At 32.4% G+C, this 19,860-nt stretch overlaps 1 protein-coding gene across 1 annotated transcript; it reads left to right on the top strand.

The window, feature by feature from the left end:
• The first annotated feature begins 844 nt into the window (after positions 1-844).
• Positions 845-6,010, top strand: LOC131628550 (NADPH--cytochrome P450 reductase). The gene is made up of 18 exons (XM_058899382.1): positions 845-1,381; positions 1,510-1,569; positions 1,685-1,761; positions 1,843-1,900; positions 1,991-2,077; positions 2,185-2,221; positions 2,556-2,625; positions 2,722-2,913; positions 2,993-3,085; positions 3,188-3,413; positions 3,526-3,609; positions 3,706-3,857; positions 4,257-4,353; positions 4,537-4,686; positions 4,786-4,863; positions 4,959-5,081; positions 5,169-5,282; positions 5,602-6,010. The coding sequence occupies exons 1-18, from the start codon at positions 1,046-1,048 to the stop codon at positions 5,680-5,682; spliced, it is 2,115 nt and encodes a 704-aa protein (XP_058755365.1). The 5' UTR covers positions 845-1,045; the 3' UTR covers positions 5,683-6,010.
• Positions 6,011-19,860: the final 13,850 nt, after the last annotated feature.

Raw genomic sequence — 19,860 nt, 5'->3', positions numbered from 1 at the left:
AAAAACTATATTGGTATTCTCGAAATGTAACCAAACTTCTTACTGAATCAATTTTATAAAAAATAATAATAAATAATAGGTTTAATTTCTACTTCAATCCCCTTATTTTATCTTTTTCTTAATTTTTATTTCCCTATTTTAAAAATTATTATTTTAGCCTCCTGTTTAAGTTTTTTGTATAATTTTTGTCCCTCTATTTTATTTTTTTTATAAAATTAATCCATATTTTTGTACATTTTTAAATAGAAAACTCAAAAGATCAAACCGTGATTTTAAAAATAGGGTATCAAAATCGTCAAAAAAAAAATAGAGGGACCAAAATTATAATTAAACATAAATAATATTTAAAACTATTTTATAATATTAATATTTTTTTCTTTATAAAAAATCATTAATATTTTTTTGAAAACTTAATTTTATATATTTATAAATTTTGGTCTTTTCCATTAAAATACACATTCAGTCCAACAACATTATTTTAATAGTTACCCAAAAAACACACACAAAATTTTTGGTATTCATGAATTAGTTTTACACTTGCCATACATAGTTCTACAAATTAAATCAAATCCAACTTCAAAATTTAATGTATTCTAATTGAACATGAACCCACATACTTTTTATCCAATACACGAATCTAGATCATAATATAATATTATAATAACAATTAAAGTCAAGTCAAATAAGACTTCCCTAAATTATAATTTATAATTATAAAACATAGAAAAAAAAAAGAAAAAAGAAATGGACCAATAAAAAAAATAAAGGTAAGCGTATTAATATTAACCATGGTTAAGTAGAGGAGAGTTGAGAGAGTAGTAGGTGAATTTGACCGGTCTGGGTTGGTGGGCGTTGTAAGAAAACGGTCACAGTAGCTAGCATTGTTGTTTTCGTTTCCCTCCCAACAATAATATAACCCCCATTCCCTTAACCCCATTTTCATTTCCTTCATCACAAAAGAGTCTCTCTCTCCTCTTTCTCTCTCTTCTCTCATCTACTTCATACCTACCAGAGAGACTCTTCAATTCTTCAATCCAATTCAATCATGCAAGATTCATCTTCAATCAAATTTTCTCCTCTTGATCTGATGACTGCCATAATCAAAGGCAAGTTCAATCCGTCCAATGACTCGTCTCAGGCACCGTCTTCAATTATCTTCGAGAATCGCGAGTTTGTTATGATCCTAACAACTTCAATCGCCGTTCTCATCGGTTGCGTCGTCGTTTTGATATGGCGTAGATCCAATTCCAATAAATCTAAGCAAATTGAAGCTCCGAAACTCGTTATCAAGAAGCTTCCGGAACTTGATGTCGATGACGGTAAGAAAAAGGTCACCGTCTTCTTCGGTACTCAAACCGGAACCGCCGAAGGTTTCGCCAAGGTAATCATCATCACAATTATAGTTAATTTAATCAATTAACTAGTTAATTAATTAATTGATTATCTGTGTTTTTATTTGACAATTAATTTAATTTAATTTAATTTAATTTCGCGTTCTTAATTTTACAGGCGATAGCGGATGAGGCGAAAGCGCGTTACGAGAAGGCGAAGTTTAGAGTTGTTGATATTGTATTGTTACTTAACTTGCTTTCGCTAATTTTGATTAGTAATTAATTATTTACTTTTTTGTCTGTTTTTTTTTACGTGGATTTTTTTTAATCTATGTTCTGGATTTTTACAATAGGATGATTATGCGGCTGATGAGGATGAGTATTTGGAAAAATTGAAGAAGGAGACAATGGCTCTCTTCTTTTTAGCTACGTAAGTATTTATTTAAAAAAAAATTGTGTTTGTTGTTTTTTATTTTGTTGATGATTGTAATGTATGGTAATGTGGGTGTAGATACGGTGATGGTGAGCCAACTGATAATGCGGCGAGATTTTATAAATGGTTTACGGAGGTGAGTTTGATACAGATTCTAGTTGGTTTGATATCGAGAGTGAAATTATTAGTATTGGTTTGTATCTTGATTGTGTGAATGTGATTTTAGGAATATGAAGGGGAAGAAGATTCGTTTAAGAATCTTAGTTATGGTGTGTTTGGACTTGGGAATAGGCAGTATGAGCATTTTAACAAGGTTTGCATTCAATTGCTTATATATTCTCGTGGTTTTCTAAGTTTTGACTATAATAGTGGTGTTACTATTTGGGGTGCTTTAACTCATTTCTATGTCATTCAACGCAGGTGGCAAAGGTAATAGATGATAAGCTTCTTGAGCAAGGTATATTCATTTTGATCACATTTGGTTCTTTTATGAATTTGATGCAATTGGTGTATTCAATTGTTCAATTTTTTACCATCCATCTGGTTTTGTCACTCTTTTGTACAATGCTGGCATTGATTGAGAATGAACCGGCAGATTATAAGTAGCAATCCCCCCTTTATGAATTTTATTTCGTTGTCATGGCTCACATGAAATCCTGGCGGCAAAGACGTTTATGTTTTACAATGCTTTAGAATATCTGTTGTCAACTGTTAGCTTTAATTTTTTTATCTTACTTGCGTTGATATATTTGTATCATCAATCTAACATGACCTATCTTCTGCAATTTCAGGTGGGAAGCGTCTTGTCCCAGTGGGTCTAGGAGATGATGATCAATGCATAGAAGATGATTTTACTGCATGGTATGAAATCGTTTAAGTGGATTTCAATATATTGGATCAGCACTCTGTTTCAATGCTGATGTTTCAGCTTCTTTCCCCCTATGACTTATATTTCAGGAAAGAAGAATTGTGGCCAGCGTTGGATCAATTGCTAAGAGACGAGGATGATACAACTGTGGCCACACCTTACACTGCTTCTGTTTCGGAGTACCGGGTTGTTATTCATGATCCATTAGATGCAGCTGTTGACGAAAAGAAGCGGCATAATGCAAATGGCCATGCTGTTGTGGACGCTCAACATCCAGTCAGGTGCAGTATAGCAGTATATTATTAGGCAACTGGGTTATAACAAACTGCAATCTGACACGTATACTTACTACCCATGCAGGGCTAATGTGGCTGTGCGAAGGGAGCTTCATACTCCTGCATCAGATCGCTCTTGCACTCATTTAGAATTTGACATTTCAGGCACTGGAGTTGCGTAAGTATTTTCACGTGCTAATAGAAATGTAGAAACAAAACAATTGTTTTTATAATGTACTGACATTTTTCTAATTCTTATGCATGTTGTGCTTTTTCACAGATATGAAACTGGGGACCATGTCGGTGTTTACTGTGAGAATTTATCAGATACTGTGGAAGAGGCAGAAAGGATACTAGGTTTGTCACCAGACACCTATTTCTCTATCCATACTGATGATGAAGATGGCAAGCCTCTTAGTGGAAGTTCCTTGCCTCCTCCTTTCCCACCATGTACTCTAAGAACTGCACTTACTAAATATGCAGATGTTTTGAGTTCACCCAAAAAGGTATTCTTTTGAGATTTGCTGTATCCTTAACTTCAACCTCTATCCCTTCTGACTTGTTAAGAGATTCACTTTATGTTAACAGTAATAATTTTTTTTTGAACTTATTTTCCAGTCTGCCTTGCTTGCCTTAGCTGCGCATGCATCTGATCCATCTGAAGCTGATCGACTAAGACATCTTGCCTCACCTACTGGAAAGGTTGTAACTATTTAAACATTTAGTACCTTGAGGATTTAAATTTACTTTATGTGCTCAGGTTTCTCATGTGTATGTTACTTTGGTCTGCCTTCACAGGATGAGTATGCAGAGTGGGTGATTGCTTCTCAAAGAAGTCTCCTTGAGGTTATGGCTGAATTTTCATCAGCCAAACCTCCAATTGGTGTCTTTTTTGCAGCAGTTGCTCCTCGCCTGCAGCCAAGATATTATTCAATATCATCATCTCCAAGGTTAGTTCTTCTTTCAAGTTTTGCATTTTTGTTGGTTCACGTGTGATTGTGCTGGCATGTAGAACTAGGGAGAGGTTTGTGACTGAATATTTACTTGGAGAAGCCTTATAGCTCTTTGTTGCTCACCATCCTTTATAATGCTGTAACAAAAAGAATTTGTGCATGTATCAAATCTTTGGGCTACCATTTTGCAGTATAGGTTTTTGGGTTACCAGATTCATACTAAATTATTTTTGATCAGCCCATTTAACCCTGAATTTTCCTTGAGTTTTAAGTCTGGGCATATTTTCATTGGCATAAAAAGAGGAAAAGTTGCTTTGTGATTTTCCCCCTCCCTGATTTACTCGAAATATTTTATGCTGTACTAACTGTTTGGCTATCTGCTAAAATTGCTCACAGAATGGCGCCATCCAGAATTCATGTTACCTGTGCATTAGTGAATGATAAAATGCCCACTGGACGGATTCACAAAGGAGTATGTTCAACTTGGATGAAGGTATTTATATTTACTCTTTCCCTAGTTGTGGTCACTCTTTTAAACTTGCAGGGTGTAATTGATTTAAAAATTATCCATAAATACAGGCATCAACTTGAATTTTGATGAAAATAGTCAGTCATTTTAGAGATCTACTATTACTTCATTTCAAAGCATTGACTTACCTTATGGTTTGATTTTCAGAATTCTGTACCATTGGAGAAAAGTCAGGACTGTAGTTGGGCTCCTATCTTTGTCAGGCAGTCCAATTTCAGACTCCCAGCTGATAATAAAGTGCCTGTAATTATGATAGGTCCTGGCACTGGGTTGGCTCCTTTCAGAGGTTTCTTGCAGGTTTGAACCAACAGACTTGATGTTCATTCTGTTAATTCTCTCGTATATCCAACAGAGTCTATATGCTAATTGTGTATCTGTTTTTAATTTTTGCTTCAGGAAAGATTAGCTCTGAAAGAAGATGGAGCTGAACTGGGCCCATCTGTTTTTTTCTTTGGATGTAGGAACCGTTCAGTGGTAAGTTATATGCCCACCATGTAGACTTATGACTTTTAGTAACCAAGTAATGTATGTATAGTGGATTTTAATTTTTTAAAATAATTTTTTTAAAGGACTATATCTATGAAGATGAATTGAACCACTTTGTTAATGGTGGCGCACTTTCTGAGCTCATTGTTGCCTTCTCGCGAGATGGGCCTACTAAGGAATATGTCCAACATAAAATGATGGAGAAGGTGCTTACTTTTTCTCTTGATACTTTTATTTCCAATTTACAATATACAGCCTCACTTAAATCTCAATTAACACTTTTCTCTCTGCAGGCTTCAGATATTTGGAACATGATATCTCAGGGAGCTTATGTTTATGTGTGTGGTGATGCCAAGGGTATGGCTAGGGATGTACACCGCACTCTGCATACAATTTTGCAAGAGCAGGTAAATATTTTGTTTATAGTAAAAGATCTTAAATTACCTTGTGTTAAAAGATACAGGCTATTGTCAATTTGCTGACATGACGACATCAGTTTTTCATTGATGAGATATGGTTGTCAACACATTATACCAAACAGTATATATCTTGTGTATTTGTTGTAGATTGTGTTTTGTCTATTGGTAGTCTCATTACTTTTCATGTTGTGTTTGCCTTTTAATGTTCACCATACCATTAATTTTCTGTTGATATATTGCTTACTGCTATGGTGAATTCTTATTCAGTAGCATACTAATTAAGTTGCTATACTTGTTAAAAATTCAGGGCTCTTTGGACAATTCCAAGACTGAGAGCATGGTTAAGAACCTACAAATGACTGGCAGATATCTGCGTGATGTATGGTAATGATAAAACGGGGTTATTGGTAAAATGCCCATAAAGATAGTGGATAGAAGATAAGATTTTCGATGAACTGGGTTATTGATAAGATGCCCTTAAAATAGGGAGAAGGGATTATTTCTGCTTGTTACATCATGGCAACAATTCTTATGATTCTTTTTTTGTTCGTGTTACTTATACTCTTTGTTTATACATATAGATTATGTATTTTAGTTTTCTTGTATTGTAAGAACCTGTAAGGAGGGTTCAGAGATTCAGACAATTCCTTGTATTGTAACCTATAATAAAATTATTTGCAGAATAATATATTATTTCTGTGAGTGTTATTATTAAATTTTGATATTCCGATATGCAATTTTCTTCCCCAGCTAATGAGAACTGTATCCTGATGCAATATTTTTCGTTGTGTTTTTTTTTTGGAAAAGCATATGAACAAATAATTTTTTTGATAATGGAGAAATTTTAAGTTGTGCTATGCGAAAATAAATCTTAAAAACACTTCACATAAAGTGATACTAGTAAATTAGTAATGACTTCACAATTATTGAGACACTTGTACAAATGAGGGTAGACAACTTTTGTTGTTGATGTCATGAGTTTAATTATAGTATAATTGAGTTTGATAGAATTGATTTTTATAAAATTGAGTTTAGGAATTGATTTATGTTAAAATAGAAAAGTAAGTTGAACAATAAATTTAAATATAAAAATTATTCAGAATCAATTTTGAAGGCAAAAAATTATAAATTTTAATTTCAAATAAAATCAATTATAAAGACAGAATTAATTATATTTTTAATAAATCAAATACTTTAAAATTATTGAAAATCAAATCTACACCTCTGAAATTAATTTTTGATCTTTCAAAAACCAATCCAAAGATGCTATTAATAATCCATGATTTCTGCTTTATTACTTTTCTCTTCTTTAGGGATTAGGTTCTCTTTTATTCAATTTTTCTTTAATTAACATGATGCTCTAGTTGCTATGGACTAGACTATGGTGTTAGGTGCCGTTGTAGTGATGACAATAATGAATCAATTAGGTGATGCCGCGATGGCCGATGGAGCATTTTTGTTCAACCATTTTTAGTTTTGTTCAGCAATCTCATCAATTTCTATAACCCTCATTGTCATATGAATTCACAGTACCATATGTCTCACCAATGAATGTCAATTGAACAAAGTCAATCATTTTAAAAGAAAAACTTTCGTTTGACAATGACACATACTAGTCCCACTTCCCGTCGGTAAGCTCCGATTCGATTATATTAAATACCACTTCAATTAAATTGGCAATTTATCTGCAACCAAACAACCCCTATATTCACGCATCCTAAATATACATCGTTGTTCCATTAATATAGGACGATCCAGATTATAACTGCTTAATTTATAGGATGACCAGCCATGTCTCTAATTACGTGAACTTTTGATTCTATAATTGCACCTAATCAAATTATTTTGAAATTCATCCTAACATTAATTGTTTTTGGTCAATGTTGTTGTGAAATTGAAAGCTGCATAAGCTTCTAGACGATTCCTGAAGATACTAGTAGTACCAAACTTGGTCACCAATATTATTGAAAGTGATATATTGTGCACAACTTGAATGGTGTACACAAGTACACATGCCAACAAGTTTCAGCCGTAGAATAAAAGGAAAAGAAAGGCCAGAAGTCTTTAAGTTATGATTTCTCATTATGTACCGTTTATGTGAGTATTAATTGTTGGGTAGTTGTTGCGGTATTTTAATGTAATGTAGATTTACTTGTTTTTTTAAGAGCAGATTTATTTTATTTTATTCAAGATCAAATTCGTAATATAAGTTAGAATAAAATTAAAACTTTGTTTATCAGTTTGGAAATAGGGGAGAAAATAGATTTGATTAAGCTTTAGAAGATTTGAGTCTGGTCTACGATAAATTTAAAAGATTTAAGTTTGTATCTCATTAAAAACCTATTTAAAAGTCTGTATCTCATTAAAAATTTTAATTAATCAATATTAATTAAGAAGTCTTATACGTCGGCCTATATATGCATATATAAGGTGACTTATTTGACATTTGTTCTAATATAAATGCATACATAGGCTAGCCTCTTTAGGTTTTTTTCATATATATATATATATATATATATATATATATATATATGGGGAATGCTATAACACACCCACTCATTTTAATGAAGCTGTGCATTAGCATGATACACCTTATCAATTTTATACTAAAAACTCTTCTCTCTCTTCATTATGATTTATGTAATTTCTTTTTCAATTATTTTCATATCTTAAACTCATTTTTCTCTCTCTATTTTTATTCAATTAATTTATGTAGCAGCTATTTAGCATTTTCACTATCAATTTAATATGAATAAAAATCTTTAACACTGCACATTGTCATTTTATTAATCTATTTCCTTCCTTTTTTTGTGTGACTAAAACAGTTTTATAATTAAATTAGTGCATATTCTTTATAACATTAACATTTATAATCAAATCAAAATACTTTTATTAATTTCTCTTCTTGAAACAAAGCTCAAGAATATTATTTTCGATTCTTTTACTGAAACTTTATAGTGAACGATAAAAGAAAAGGCTTTTACTATTTTATTTTAAATACATATTTAAAAGAATTTTGTTTTTCAATTTAAAAAACAACTTTAAATTTTTTTTAAACATTATAAAAATAAAATATTATCAAAAGATATATATTTATTACTGCGACCACCCTACCATAACGAAGAGTACTGGATCAAGAAAAAATAAAAATATTTTTTTATTTTATAAATGTTAGTATTAATTACCACTAATACTATAGAATGTGCAGTAATTTTATTATCAAAAAAAAAATGTGCAGTAATTTTATTATCAAAAAAAGAATGTGCAATAATTTAATTATAAAATATTTTTATCAAACAACAACGTAGTAGTTTTTTAAGCACCCAAATTGATAGTTAAAATGTCAAATAACTACATAAATTAATTGAGTAAAAAATAGAGAGAGAAAAATGTGTTTAAGATATGGAAATAATTGAAAAAGAAATTACATAAATCATAATGAAGAGAGAGAAGAGTTTTTAGTATAAAATTGATAAGGTGTATCATGCTAATGCACACCTTCATTAAAATGAGTGGGTGTGTTATAGCATTCCCATATATATATATATATATATATATATATATATATATATATATATATATATATATATATATATATATATATATATATATATATATATATATATATATATATATATATATATATATATATATATATATATATATATATATATATATATATATATATATATATATATATATAGGGCATATCATATGAGAATGCTTTTTTTATGTGAGAATGAATCTTAACCATTGGATTTTAAAATAAATGGTGGAGATTATGGATGAATCTTTTTTTCTCTCTCCTACCTCATTTATTTCAAAATATATCAGACATAAAAAAAGATTCACTCATAATCTCCACCATTTATTTTAAAATCCAATGGTTCAGATTCATTATCACATTCTCATATAAATATGGCATTCTCATATGATATGCCCTATATATATATATATATATATATATATATATATATATATATATATATATATATATATATATATATATATATATATATATATATATATATATATATATATATATATATATATATATATATGATTTAATGGAAATACACCGACAGTGTAAAGCAGTTTTACACTGTCAGTAAAATCCAAACCGTTAATTTTTGTAAACGTTTGACTTTTTCTTTAAATCATATATAAAATATTTATTTTTAAAGGTTGTGATGCACTGACTGTGTAAAAATATTTACACTGACAGTGCACTACCTTTAAGCTCATATATAATATATATATATATATATATATATATATATATATATATATATATATATATATATATATATATATATATATATATATATATATATATATATATATATATATATATATATATATATATAGGGAGCATATCAAGTGAGAGCAATTTATAATGAGAGATGAGATGAATAAATATCAACCATTGGATTCATCAAGAGAGAGAAATTAATAGCCACATTAATGCATTAACCTTCTCTCTCTTGATGAATCCAATGGTTGATATTTATTCCTCTCATCTCTCATTTTAAAATGCTCTCACTTGATATGCTCCCTATATATATATATATATATATATATATATATATATATATATATATATATATATATATATATATATATATATATATATATATATATATATATATATATATATATATATATATATATATATATATGCACACATGGTCCAATCTATTTAGCATATGTCTTATATATATATGAAAATATAGACCGACCTATAAGGCTTCATAGTCTTTTTTAATATCCTAAGTCTAACCTCTTTATTAAATAGGTCTGACCTATTTCCACTCCTATTTGAAAGGAAATAAGGAGAAGAAAGAACTGGGAGTGGTTGTCGGTGCACAAGACATGACAATGAAACACTCTTGAGGTCAAAGATGGTGAGGAAGGGTTTCGGAATTCACATCGGAATGAGAGGGATTTTAAGACTGTGTATGTATGCGACTATATGACTGAAGAAAGACTGATAAGGATTGATTGATATGACTTAATCTCTGTAAGCGAGGTTTTATATGAAGAACCTAGAGACTATAAGGAAGTGACAAGGAGTCGAGACAAGACTGGATGACTTAGATCCATGGCTGATGAGATGAAATCTCTTAATGATAACAACACTTGGGAGCTTCTTAAGAGACTCACATGTAAAGGATTAGACTTCAATGATGTGTTATCTCCTATTGTGAAACACAAATCCATTCGAATGTTGGTTGCTATGGTGGCGAAGTTCAACCTGAAATTGGAACAGTGGAATGTGAATACTACTTTCTTGTATGGTGGTCTTGATGAAATAATCCTCATGAAGCAATCTGAAGGGTAAGAAGAAAAAGGAAAGGATGATTATGTGTACAAACTGAATAGATGTTTGTATGGCTTGAAACAATCTACTCGACAATGGAATAAGAGATTCGACATGTTCATGGCACACATAGGTTTCACTAGAAGTTCTTCATATTTCAACCTGGAAGTTCCCTTGTGATTTTGTTGCTTTATATGGATTATATCCTCATAGTCGGTAATAATTTCGAAGAAGCATTAAGGGTAAAGGTTGAACTCTGACAGGAGTTCGAGATGAATGATCTTGGTACTGCCCCCAGAATCCTTGGGATTGACATCCAAAAAGATAGAAAACCGTCAAAATTATGCTTATCTCAAGAGACATACCTAAGGAAGATTCTCGACAAATTTGGTATGTCGAACTGAAAGCATGTTGTAACTTTGACAAATCCTTAATTCAAGTTGAGCATAACTCAATGTCCCAGTACTGAGGTCGGAGGAACATATATGAGTAGCATGCCATATGCTAACATAATAGTTTCTTTGATGTATGCTATAGTTTGTACTAGGCTAGACATAGCATATGCAAAGGTTGAGAAAGCATTGTTAAATGTAGGGGTGGCAAAACGGGCCGCCCGCCCCGCTCGCCGCCCGCTCCGCCTTATGCCCGCCAAAAAACGAGCGAGGCAGGCATGCCCGCCAAGTAAAATGGGCATAAAAGTCATGTCCGCCCAACCAAGATGGCGGGTTGGCGGGCGGCGGGCTTATTCGCCTATTTTTATTTATATTTTTTTAATAGATTAATATGCTTTTTTTTTACCTTTTAGTTAAATTTTTTACTTATTTTTTAAAACAATTTTTTATAAAAGTAATTTTTTAACAAATTTACTCAAAAAAATATTACATTTAAAATAAATAAATGTATAAAATAAACCATCAAGAATTGCAATTACTAGAATTAACTAAAAAAAGAGTGAGTTTTGGAGAGGAGCGGGCTTTGACGGGGCGGCAGGTTTTGGCGGGGCGGGCTTTGGCGAGCGGCGAGCCTAAAATCCCAACCCAACCCGTTATTTTTTAGCGGGTGCGCGGGCGGCCCGGCGGGCCCCGGCCCGTCTTGTCACCCCTAGTTAAATGTGATAGCCAAAGTGCAATAGACCTGTCGAAGAATTCAACATATTATAAGTAGGGGTGGCAAAACGGACCGCCCGCCCCGCCCGCCTTATGCCAGCCAAATAAAATGGGCATAAAAGTCATGCCCGCCCCGCCAAGATGGCGGGTTGGCGGGCGGCGGGCTTACCCGCCTATTTTTATTTATATTTTTAATAGATTAATAGGCTTTTTTTTACCTTTTAATTAAACTTTTCACTTATTTTTTAAAACAATTTTTCATAAAAGTAATTTTTTAACAAATTTACTCAAAAAAATATTACATATATTTATAAATAAATATATAAAATAAACCATCAAGAATTACAATTAATATAATTAACTAAAAAAAGAGTGATTTTTGGAGGAAGAGCGGGCTTTGGCAAGCGACAGACTTTGGCGGGGCGGGTATGGCAGGCGGCGGGTTTTGGCGAGCGTCGAGCCTAAAGTCCCAAACCCAACCCGCCATTTTTTGACGGGTGTGCGGGCGGCCCGCTGGACCCCGACCCGTTTTGCCACCTCTAATTAAAAGAGAACCAATCACATCGATGTGAGGTTGTATTTCTCCAGAGATATAATTGAGCGTGGAAAAGTCCAAGTGTTGAAGGTTTCGACTGAAGACAATGTTGTTGATATGATCACTAAGACATTACCAAGCTGCAAGTTTTTTTACTGTATGCAGTTGATAAAGTTGCACAAAGAAAGCTAGTTTGTTCCCTTGTGTTGTAGAGTTTGTTCCAAGGTGGAGATTTATGATAAATTAGATCAAACTCTAGTCTCGACAAGGGTTGGATCGACAACATTTGAAGTTTTTCATGTTGTAGTCAAAGTCTGTTCAAGCATGTTAGTGTCGCTGAATGATAGGTTGTTAGAATATCGAATTGGGTCAGTCTGTTAACTTAATTGCTTAAGATAGCTTGTTGCTTAAGTTAGTTTAGTAGTCTATAAATAAATCATTTCTCTCAAGTTATTTAGAGAGCATTGGTTGTTGTTATTCACTTGTACTCTTTGAACCCTAATAGAGAAAGTGAATAGTAAAATAATTATAACCAATTCTTATTTTCTTCTTCTCTCTTCTCTCTCTTTCATAAAATTGAAGAATTTTCTTGTATTTGTTTAAGAAACTGATTCTCTCTCATAATTTTAATTTGTTTTTTTACGATGCTATTAAAACAAACTCAAATTTCCACTAAGATTTCTCCCTTCGCATCAACCTTATAAAAAGTTCCATCGACAAGTATCATAAATTTATTGTTCTAATCCAAAACATCAAGAACAAATTATATGAAAACAATCGTTTCAAAATAATCTATACTCTCGAAAAAGGAATCAGTATGCTGACTTCATGGTCAAACTTGACGCCACTTCTAATTGATACCTCTTGATCCACATCTCTCCTCCAACGAATCTTAACCTAATTCTTGCAGTTGAAGCGCCCAAAATGTCTTACCGTTGTATTTACTCCTGTTTGTATTTTTCTTCTTTTCTTTCATAAGGAAAAATTACATTTACATCTCATAAAATTTGTTGAAATGAAACTATCACTCTCACTAGTTTTAAAATATACACCAACCTCAAGGTAAACTCTTTGTAACTGCACATATTCAGATCAAAGGGAAAGTTTCAAGTTGTATCATTATATGGTATTTAGCCATCCACGATTAATATTTTCACGAGTAAGGATTGAGTTTGATTAGAGACATAGAATTGAATTATTGTGTTTATGTTTTGGCAAGGATGGAAACCTATCGCGTGTGAGGATTAGTTAGTTGGTCCTATTGGGAAGTCTAATTTCATTTATTGCATATTCAATGGGAATTGCTTTAGGTAGGGACTAGTAGGTTTTTAGGTCTTCCCATTTCTTTCATTTTGTTTCTCCTTCTATTAATAACCACAAACTATATGCTAAATTAAATGGCGACGATCCATAATAGCCATAATAGTTCAAGTGCTTTTTTTAGAACAAAATGGGCCTAAGTCCACAAAGAAAACAAACTACAAAAAGAATCACGAGAATTAGTTTCTCCCAACAAGACATTAGATAAGAAGACAAACATAACATCTAAACAATCTTGAAAGAAATGAGGCCCGGGATCGTGTCTAGAACTCATCTTGGCCATAGTATTGACACATCTATAAGCCTCACGGAAGATATGAGTGAATTCAATACATAATCCTATGTGATAAGAACTTTTATACTTCTCAACATTCCATTAGCTGCTCCACTCTAACTACTCAAACCATTGAGCTTCGCAATGATGTTTTTGTTGTCTGACTGAAGCTCAATTCTATTGTAACCCTTACCAATTGCAAGTTTGATACCTTCCAACACTGTCCATATTTATGTCACTTCAATACTACAGAGACCAATGTATTTAGAGAAACCCCCTACCCAACATCCCTTGTCGTCACGGATAACACCTCCACACATAGCGGACAGATTATGTTTAACAGCCTCATCCACATTAACACAAATCCAACCCAGGGATGGGGTTTCCACATGATATTAATGGTGACATGCTGTTGAGCGGTAATGACCTGATGCATTGCTACACTAGCCCCATACTCCTTGGCTTTCGCAATCACCTGCATATCAAGATTGTTCGGCATCACAAATGAATTTTCATGGATCCTCTTGTTCCTCCAAAACCAAAGAGTATAACACGTTTTGGCCCAAATGTCACGCCAATTGAGATCTTCAAATTTATTATACTGCTTTTACACATTAGCTTGAATCAACCCCTGCGTGATTAACGAAAATAAATCCTGCCATTGGTCCAAACTAAGAAGCTTTCTCCAAATTGTAGTGGCAGCTTCACAATCCCTCAATGCATGAATTATATCTTCTACCCGATTTTGGCAAAGATCGCACCACGGTGTGCAAATTATCAATCTGTGTAGATAACCATTAGTAAGTAACCTCTCGTGTTTCATCAACCACACAAACGATTTAACTCATTCTGGGACGTGCATATTCCAAACTTTCACCTAATTCTCACCAATTGTTACTTGATTCATCCCAGCAAATATGCTCGGCGAGGTTTTTTTTCTATTTTTTTCGTTGATTGTGTCGTTGTACGGGTCTGGATTAATAGAAAAATAGCTTGTTTAATATATAATTATAGTTTAGTGCTTTAATAAATGGTTTGGTTTAAGAAAATTTGTCTTATAATAATTTGGTATGGTTCAGAATTCCGAACCGTTATATCCAACCAATAATTTTGGTTCATAATTTAGTATGGTTCAGAATTCCGAACCGTTATATCCAACCAATAATTTTGGTTCATAATTTAGTATGGTTCAGAATTCCGAACCGTTATATCCAACCAATAATTTTGGTTCAGTTCGATTCTAGACAAATTAAAATGGTTCAGTTTAGATAACCTTTTATTATAGTTCAGTTTGCTGACTGAACTATACAATACCATGAACAGTTGGAATATGACTATTACTGCAATTGTTTAACGTCTTCTCATCAGGAAATGCTGCTCCATCAAGTGCATTAAGAACTACACAATAACACTGAATATTCGAAAGCTTTGTTGAAACTCTGTCAAAAATCAAAACTCTAAGACCTTCCTTGGACAGTTGTAGTCACCAACTGTTACTTGACTGACCACCTACCTTGACTTTGGGTAATAACTAACCTCACATTCAACATTACCATAATAATTTACAAAACATTCCCTATGTAAAAAAGGAAATGAATGGTTCAGTTTGTTGTTATAGAATCACCGATCATATCATATATTTCAATAAAAGGTGGGAATTTTGACCTGCATGCCACCCCTTTGAAAATAAAATCCCAATATGCCACCCTGCCAAAATTTAGTCCCAAAATGCCACCATTTTGTACCTTTTTTCACTTTTTGGCAGTCTGCAGAATTTTTTTTTGCATGTGCAGCAGGTGGCCGCCGTTTTGAATGGAGGGCACCTAAAGCCTTCATGTGGCCGCCATTTCAAAGGGAGGCCACCCATTATTTTATTTTATTTTCGTTTTTTGTATTATAATTATTTTTAATTGTTTTTTTTTTAAATTATAGTTATTATATATAATGATTAAATAAATATAATTTAATTATTTTTATTAATGCATAAAAAAAATTAAATTTGTCCATTAAAATTAATTTATTTTGATACATTGTATTAAATTTATAGTTAATAATAATATAATAATAATATATAAATTTATATTATTAATTAATAGTTAATAACAAAAACAATAGAATTGTAATTTTAAAGTAAAAATTAATTTTATTACTTTTTATTCAACAATATTATACCATGATAATGTGATGAAAAAAAACTAATTTTGTCCGCCTTGATTATGATCTCCTGGTTGATACAGGTGAGTTCCAGTATAACACCTTGCAGGTATAATTGTACGCGTGCTTCGGCGGCGTTGTTGATCTTCTTCGGGTTGTTGATTTTCTGTCGGCGGCATGGGAGGGGGGCAGATGTTTGCTGGAATGAAGATGTACCACAAATAGGGACCTCGTTTGGGAAAATTTCAAAAGGGTTGAAATTTTCGAAGTCCATATTTATTGGAAAGGTGGTGGTTGATTGATGTGTTGTTGAGGTGGGATAAGTGGAGTCTACGGTCGCAACATAACAGTCAGAGTAATTTGAGCTAGATGGATGTTGTGTTGAGTACGTTTGGGTGAAGTTGGGGTTAGAGATTGGAGTGTATTGGAGGGGTGGACGGAGGTATTGTTCTTGTGTATGTTGGTACATGAATTGTATTGGTTGTTGTGGTGTTTGGAAAGGGTTATCTGTTTGTTGCGATGGGGTGTACTGAGTTTGTTGTTGGGTCGGATTGTATGAGAATTGTTGTTGTTGTGTTTGGTAATTTTGGGATGGTTGGTCGTATATGTTTGACGAGGAGGGTTGTGAGAATGGTGGGTTGTTGTATGTTTGTGGTTGGGTAGGTGGCATCTGGGAAGAGGAAGGTTGAGTACGTGGATCAACGAGCCATTGATCTGCAGAAGCGTGCGTAAACGGCAAAGATCTATACTAATTCATATATTCGTGAGTTGGCACAGACTGTGGGTCAACCGTAGGTCCAGTCAGGCAATATCTCACCACATTTCTCCATTTTTGGTGCTCACTGCGGTACAATCGAGTAAACGGAGTATTCCATGATTCTTTCATCGTCATTTCATGGTGTTCTTTTAAGCAACGTGGCTGGGGCGGTGGTCCTTGGCTATCCTTCGTTTTTTTCTTCTTTGCACCCAACCTATGTAAGAATAAATTAAATATAAGAATGTATAATGATAAAAATTTATAATATAAATTGAAATAAAAAAAATCGTAAAAAAATATAAACCTTGCAGCATACGGATATGATGGTAGCTCCGAAGAGATGGGTGCCAAAAAAGGCAATCGAGAATATCCCCAAGCTTGGAGAAGTTCAACACACCCTCCCATTCCCTCGACTTCTACGTCTACCGACTTACACATTTCTCTATAAAGATAGGCTAACACGGCTGCCCCCAGCTATATGTATTGCATCTCTCCAAATCTTGTAGCAATGGCACCCACATGATATGCACATATTTACTACTTTTATCGGGCATTAAGGATAAGCCAATTAAAAGCAGATTAAAAATTCTAGTGTATGTAGTTAAGTGTCCCACAGTTGAATTTTCATTTACCGGATTATTAGCTAACAATGATTTAAGCCAAGATATTAGAACCATCTGACCTTTTAAAGCAGTACGTGGTGGATGAGCACCCAAAAATTCTTCCCACATGTCCAAGTCTAATTCGGTAGGACCGGCTACAGCATTACCGTTGACACGTAGACCCAGTAACATACTCACATCTTCCAACGTTATGGTACACTCACCAGTTGGAAAATGAAATGTATGTGATTCGGGTCTCCATCTTTCGAGCAAGGCCATAACGAAACTTGTGTCTATGTGGATATGTGGTATCCTTGCTACGTTTGCAAAACCCGATCTCGCCAAGTAAGGCATAATAACATCAGGAGGATCTAATTTTTTATGGGATCTTGTTCTAAATTGTTCAGGATCAGCAAGCTGTAAAAAAAATTATATAGATAAGTATAAATATATAAATATAAATATAAACATAAAAACATATAAAATTAAATAGATAAAATTAAATAAATAAAATTAAAAATATAAATATAAATATAAGTATAAACATGAATACATAAATAAATAAAAATAAATATAAACATAAACATATAATAAAAATATATAAATATAAATATAAATATAAATATAAACATAATAATATAAACATAAATATATAAATATAAATAAATAAAATTAAATATAAACATAAACATATAATATAAATATATAAATATATAAATATATAAATATAAATATAAACATAATAATATAAACATAAATATATAAATATAAATAAATAAAATTAAATATAAACATAAACATATAATATAAATATATAAATATATAAATATATAAATATAAATATATAAATATAAATATAAACATAATAATATAAACATAAATATATAAATATAAATAAATAAAATTAAATATAAACATAAACATATAATATAAATATATAAATATAAATATAAATATAAACATAATAATATAAACATAAATATATAAATATAAATAAATAAAATTAAATATAAACATAAACAATATATTTAAATCAGTACCGCAGCATGTTCGGGTGTTCCTCTATGTTTATCACCAAACCAGAAGAAAGTCATTTTATATGAAGAGAAAGAATTACAAGTAAATAGATAAGTGAGATTGTGATGTTATATGATGAGAGTGTTGAGATTGTGATGATGAAAATGAAATCTCAACTACCTATTTATAGAAAAAATTGGTAGGTGGTTGGGGAGTTATAATATTTAATAATATGGTTACATAGTTATTGCACTTGGTTAGATCCATTAATTAGGATTTTTACACATTGATAAAATTTCTTCAACTGTTCTACGAAATTTTACATACAATTCCATAGGACCTATGTTGATAAAAAATAAAAAATTCGCAAACATTTCACGTACGTCTTCATCAGTTCTGATCTTCATCTCTGCATATAACAACAACCCATTTGAATTCAAATAGGGTTTTCTGTAGCAAATTTCAACAATTTCTCTGTTAATTGCAGTGACTTGATGTATCTGAGACTTAATGTCAGAAAAATTGAACGACTCCATCAACCGCACTGATATAGGATCAGATATAATATTACCAGAAAAAATATCATTTGAACAGTTCGGAGCAATAATGTGCACTACTCCAATATAGAGAGCCATGGGGAGAACTATTGTGTAATAGAATGCATGCAGCATCTCTGCATTTATACAGAATTGGATTTGACGCATGCATAGGTGCCCTCCATTTAAAATGGCGGTCACATGCTATGGGTGCCCTCCATTCAAAATGGCGGCCACACCCTTCACATGGCCTCCATTCAAAATGGCGACCTCAAGCTAAGGGAGGGCATGCAGAATTCCCACGTGTCTTGCATGCTTGGCACACTCTTCAAATTTTTCATTGTGTATATTAAGTTCAAACCAACCTCATTTTGTGACACCGGAACAAAGATGTCTCCAAATAATTTTAATATTCAAGTCCACTACAACGGTTTAATTTTTCCCGACATCAATGTTGGGGTCGTATTTCAAAACACAGACTCACAAACACTCAAAATCAACCCCACTGCCAATTTTTCTCATCTAAAAGAGCGTATCCAAAATAAAATTCAAATGATCGTAACCGACATTTTTTTATCGATATCCATGTTTTAGTCCGGTTGACGGTAGCATGTCCTATATAACCACGAAGATCGAAAATGACAATGATGTTCGGTCTATGTTTCATTGTCACGCTACATATGATTTTTCAGATGTTATTGAACTATATGCGTGTATTTTGGAGGCACGTGGAGAAGAAACACAACCAATGTATCACGCTGAGCCATCCCAAACCCAAAATTATATGAGTCAGGAGTCTATCATTCTAATGTCACCACCCCCCTAACACAAAACGAGCCATTTCTCCGAAACGAAGAGGTTGGAGACGACAGCGATGCTGATGAAGTCAGGTACGTAAACGCTCAAAATCTTTTTAGCGGCGATAGTGGAGACTCGGGTGATGAA

The sequence above is a fragment of the Vicia villosa genome, linkage group LG1, assembly GCF_029867415.1.
Source record: "Vicia villosa cultivar HV-30 ecotype Madison, WI linkage group LG1, Vvil1.0, whole genome shotgun sequence".
Lineage (NCBI taxonomy): Eukaryota > Viridiplantae > Streptophyta > Magnoliopsida > Fabales > Fabaceae > Vicia > Vicia villosa.
The sequence above is the reverse complement of the archived record's forward strand: the minus strand, read 5'-3'. Positions and strand labels throughout refer to the sequence as shown.

Coding starts and splice junctions, on each gene's coding strand:
- LOC131628550 (XM_058899382.1), top strand. CDS start 1,046: ATGCAAGATTCATCTTCAATCAAATTTTCTCCTCTTGATCTGATGACT. Junction 1,762..1,842: donor GCTCTCTTCTTTTTAGCTAC/GTAAGTATTTAT, acceptor ATGTGGGTGTAG/ATACGGTGATGGTGAGCCAA. Junction 5,082..5,168: donor AACATAAAATGATGGAGAAG/GTGCTTACTTTT, acceptor TTCTCTCTGCAG/GCTTCAGATATTTGGAACAT.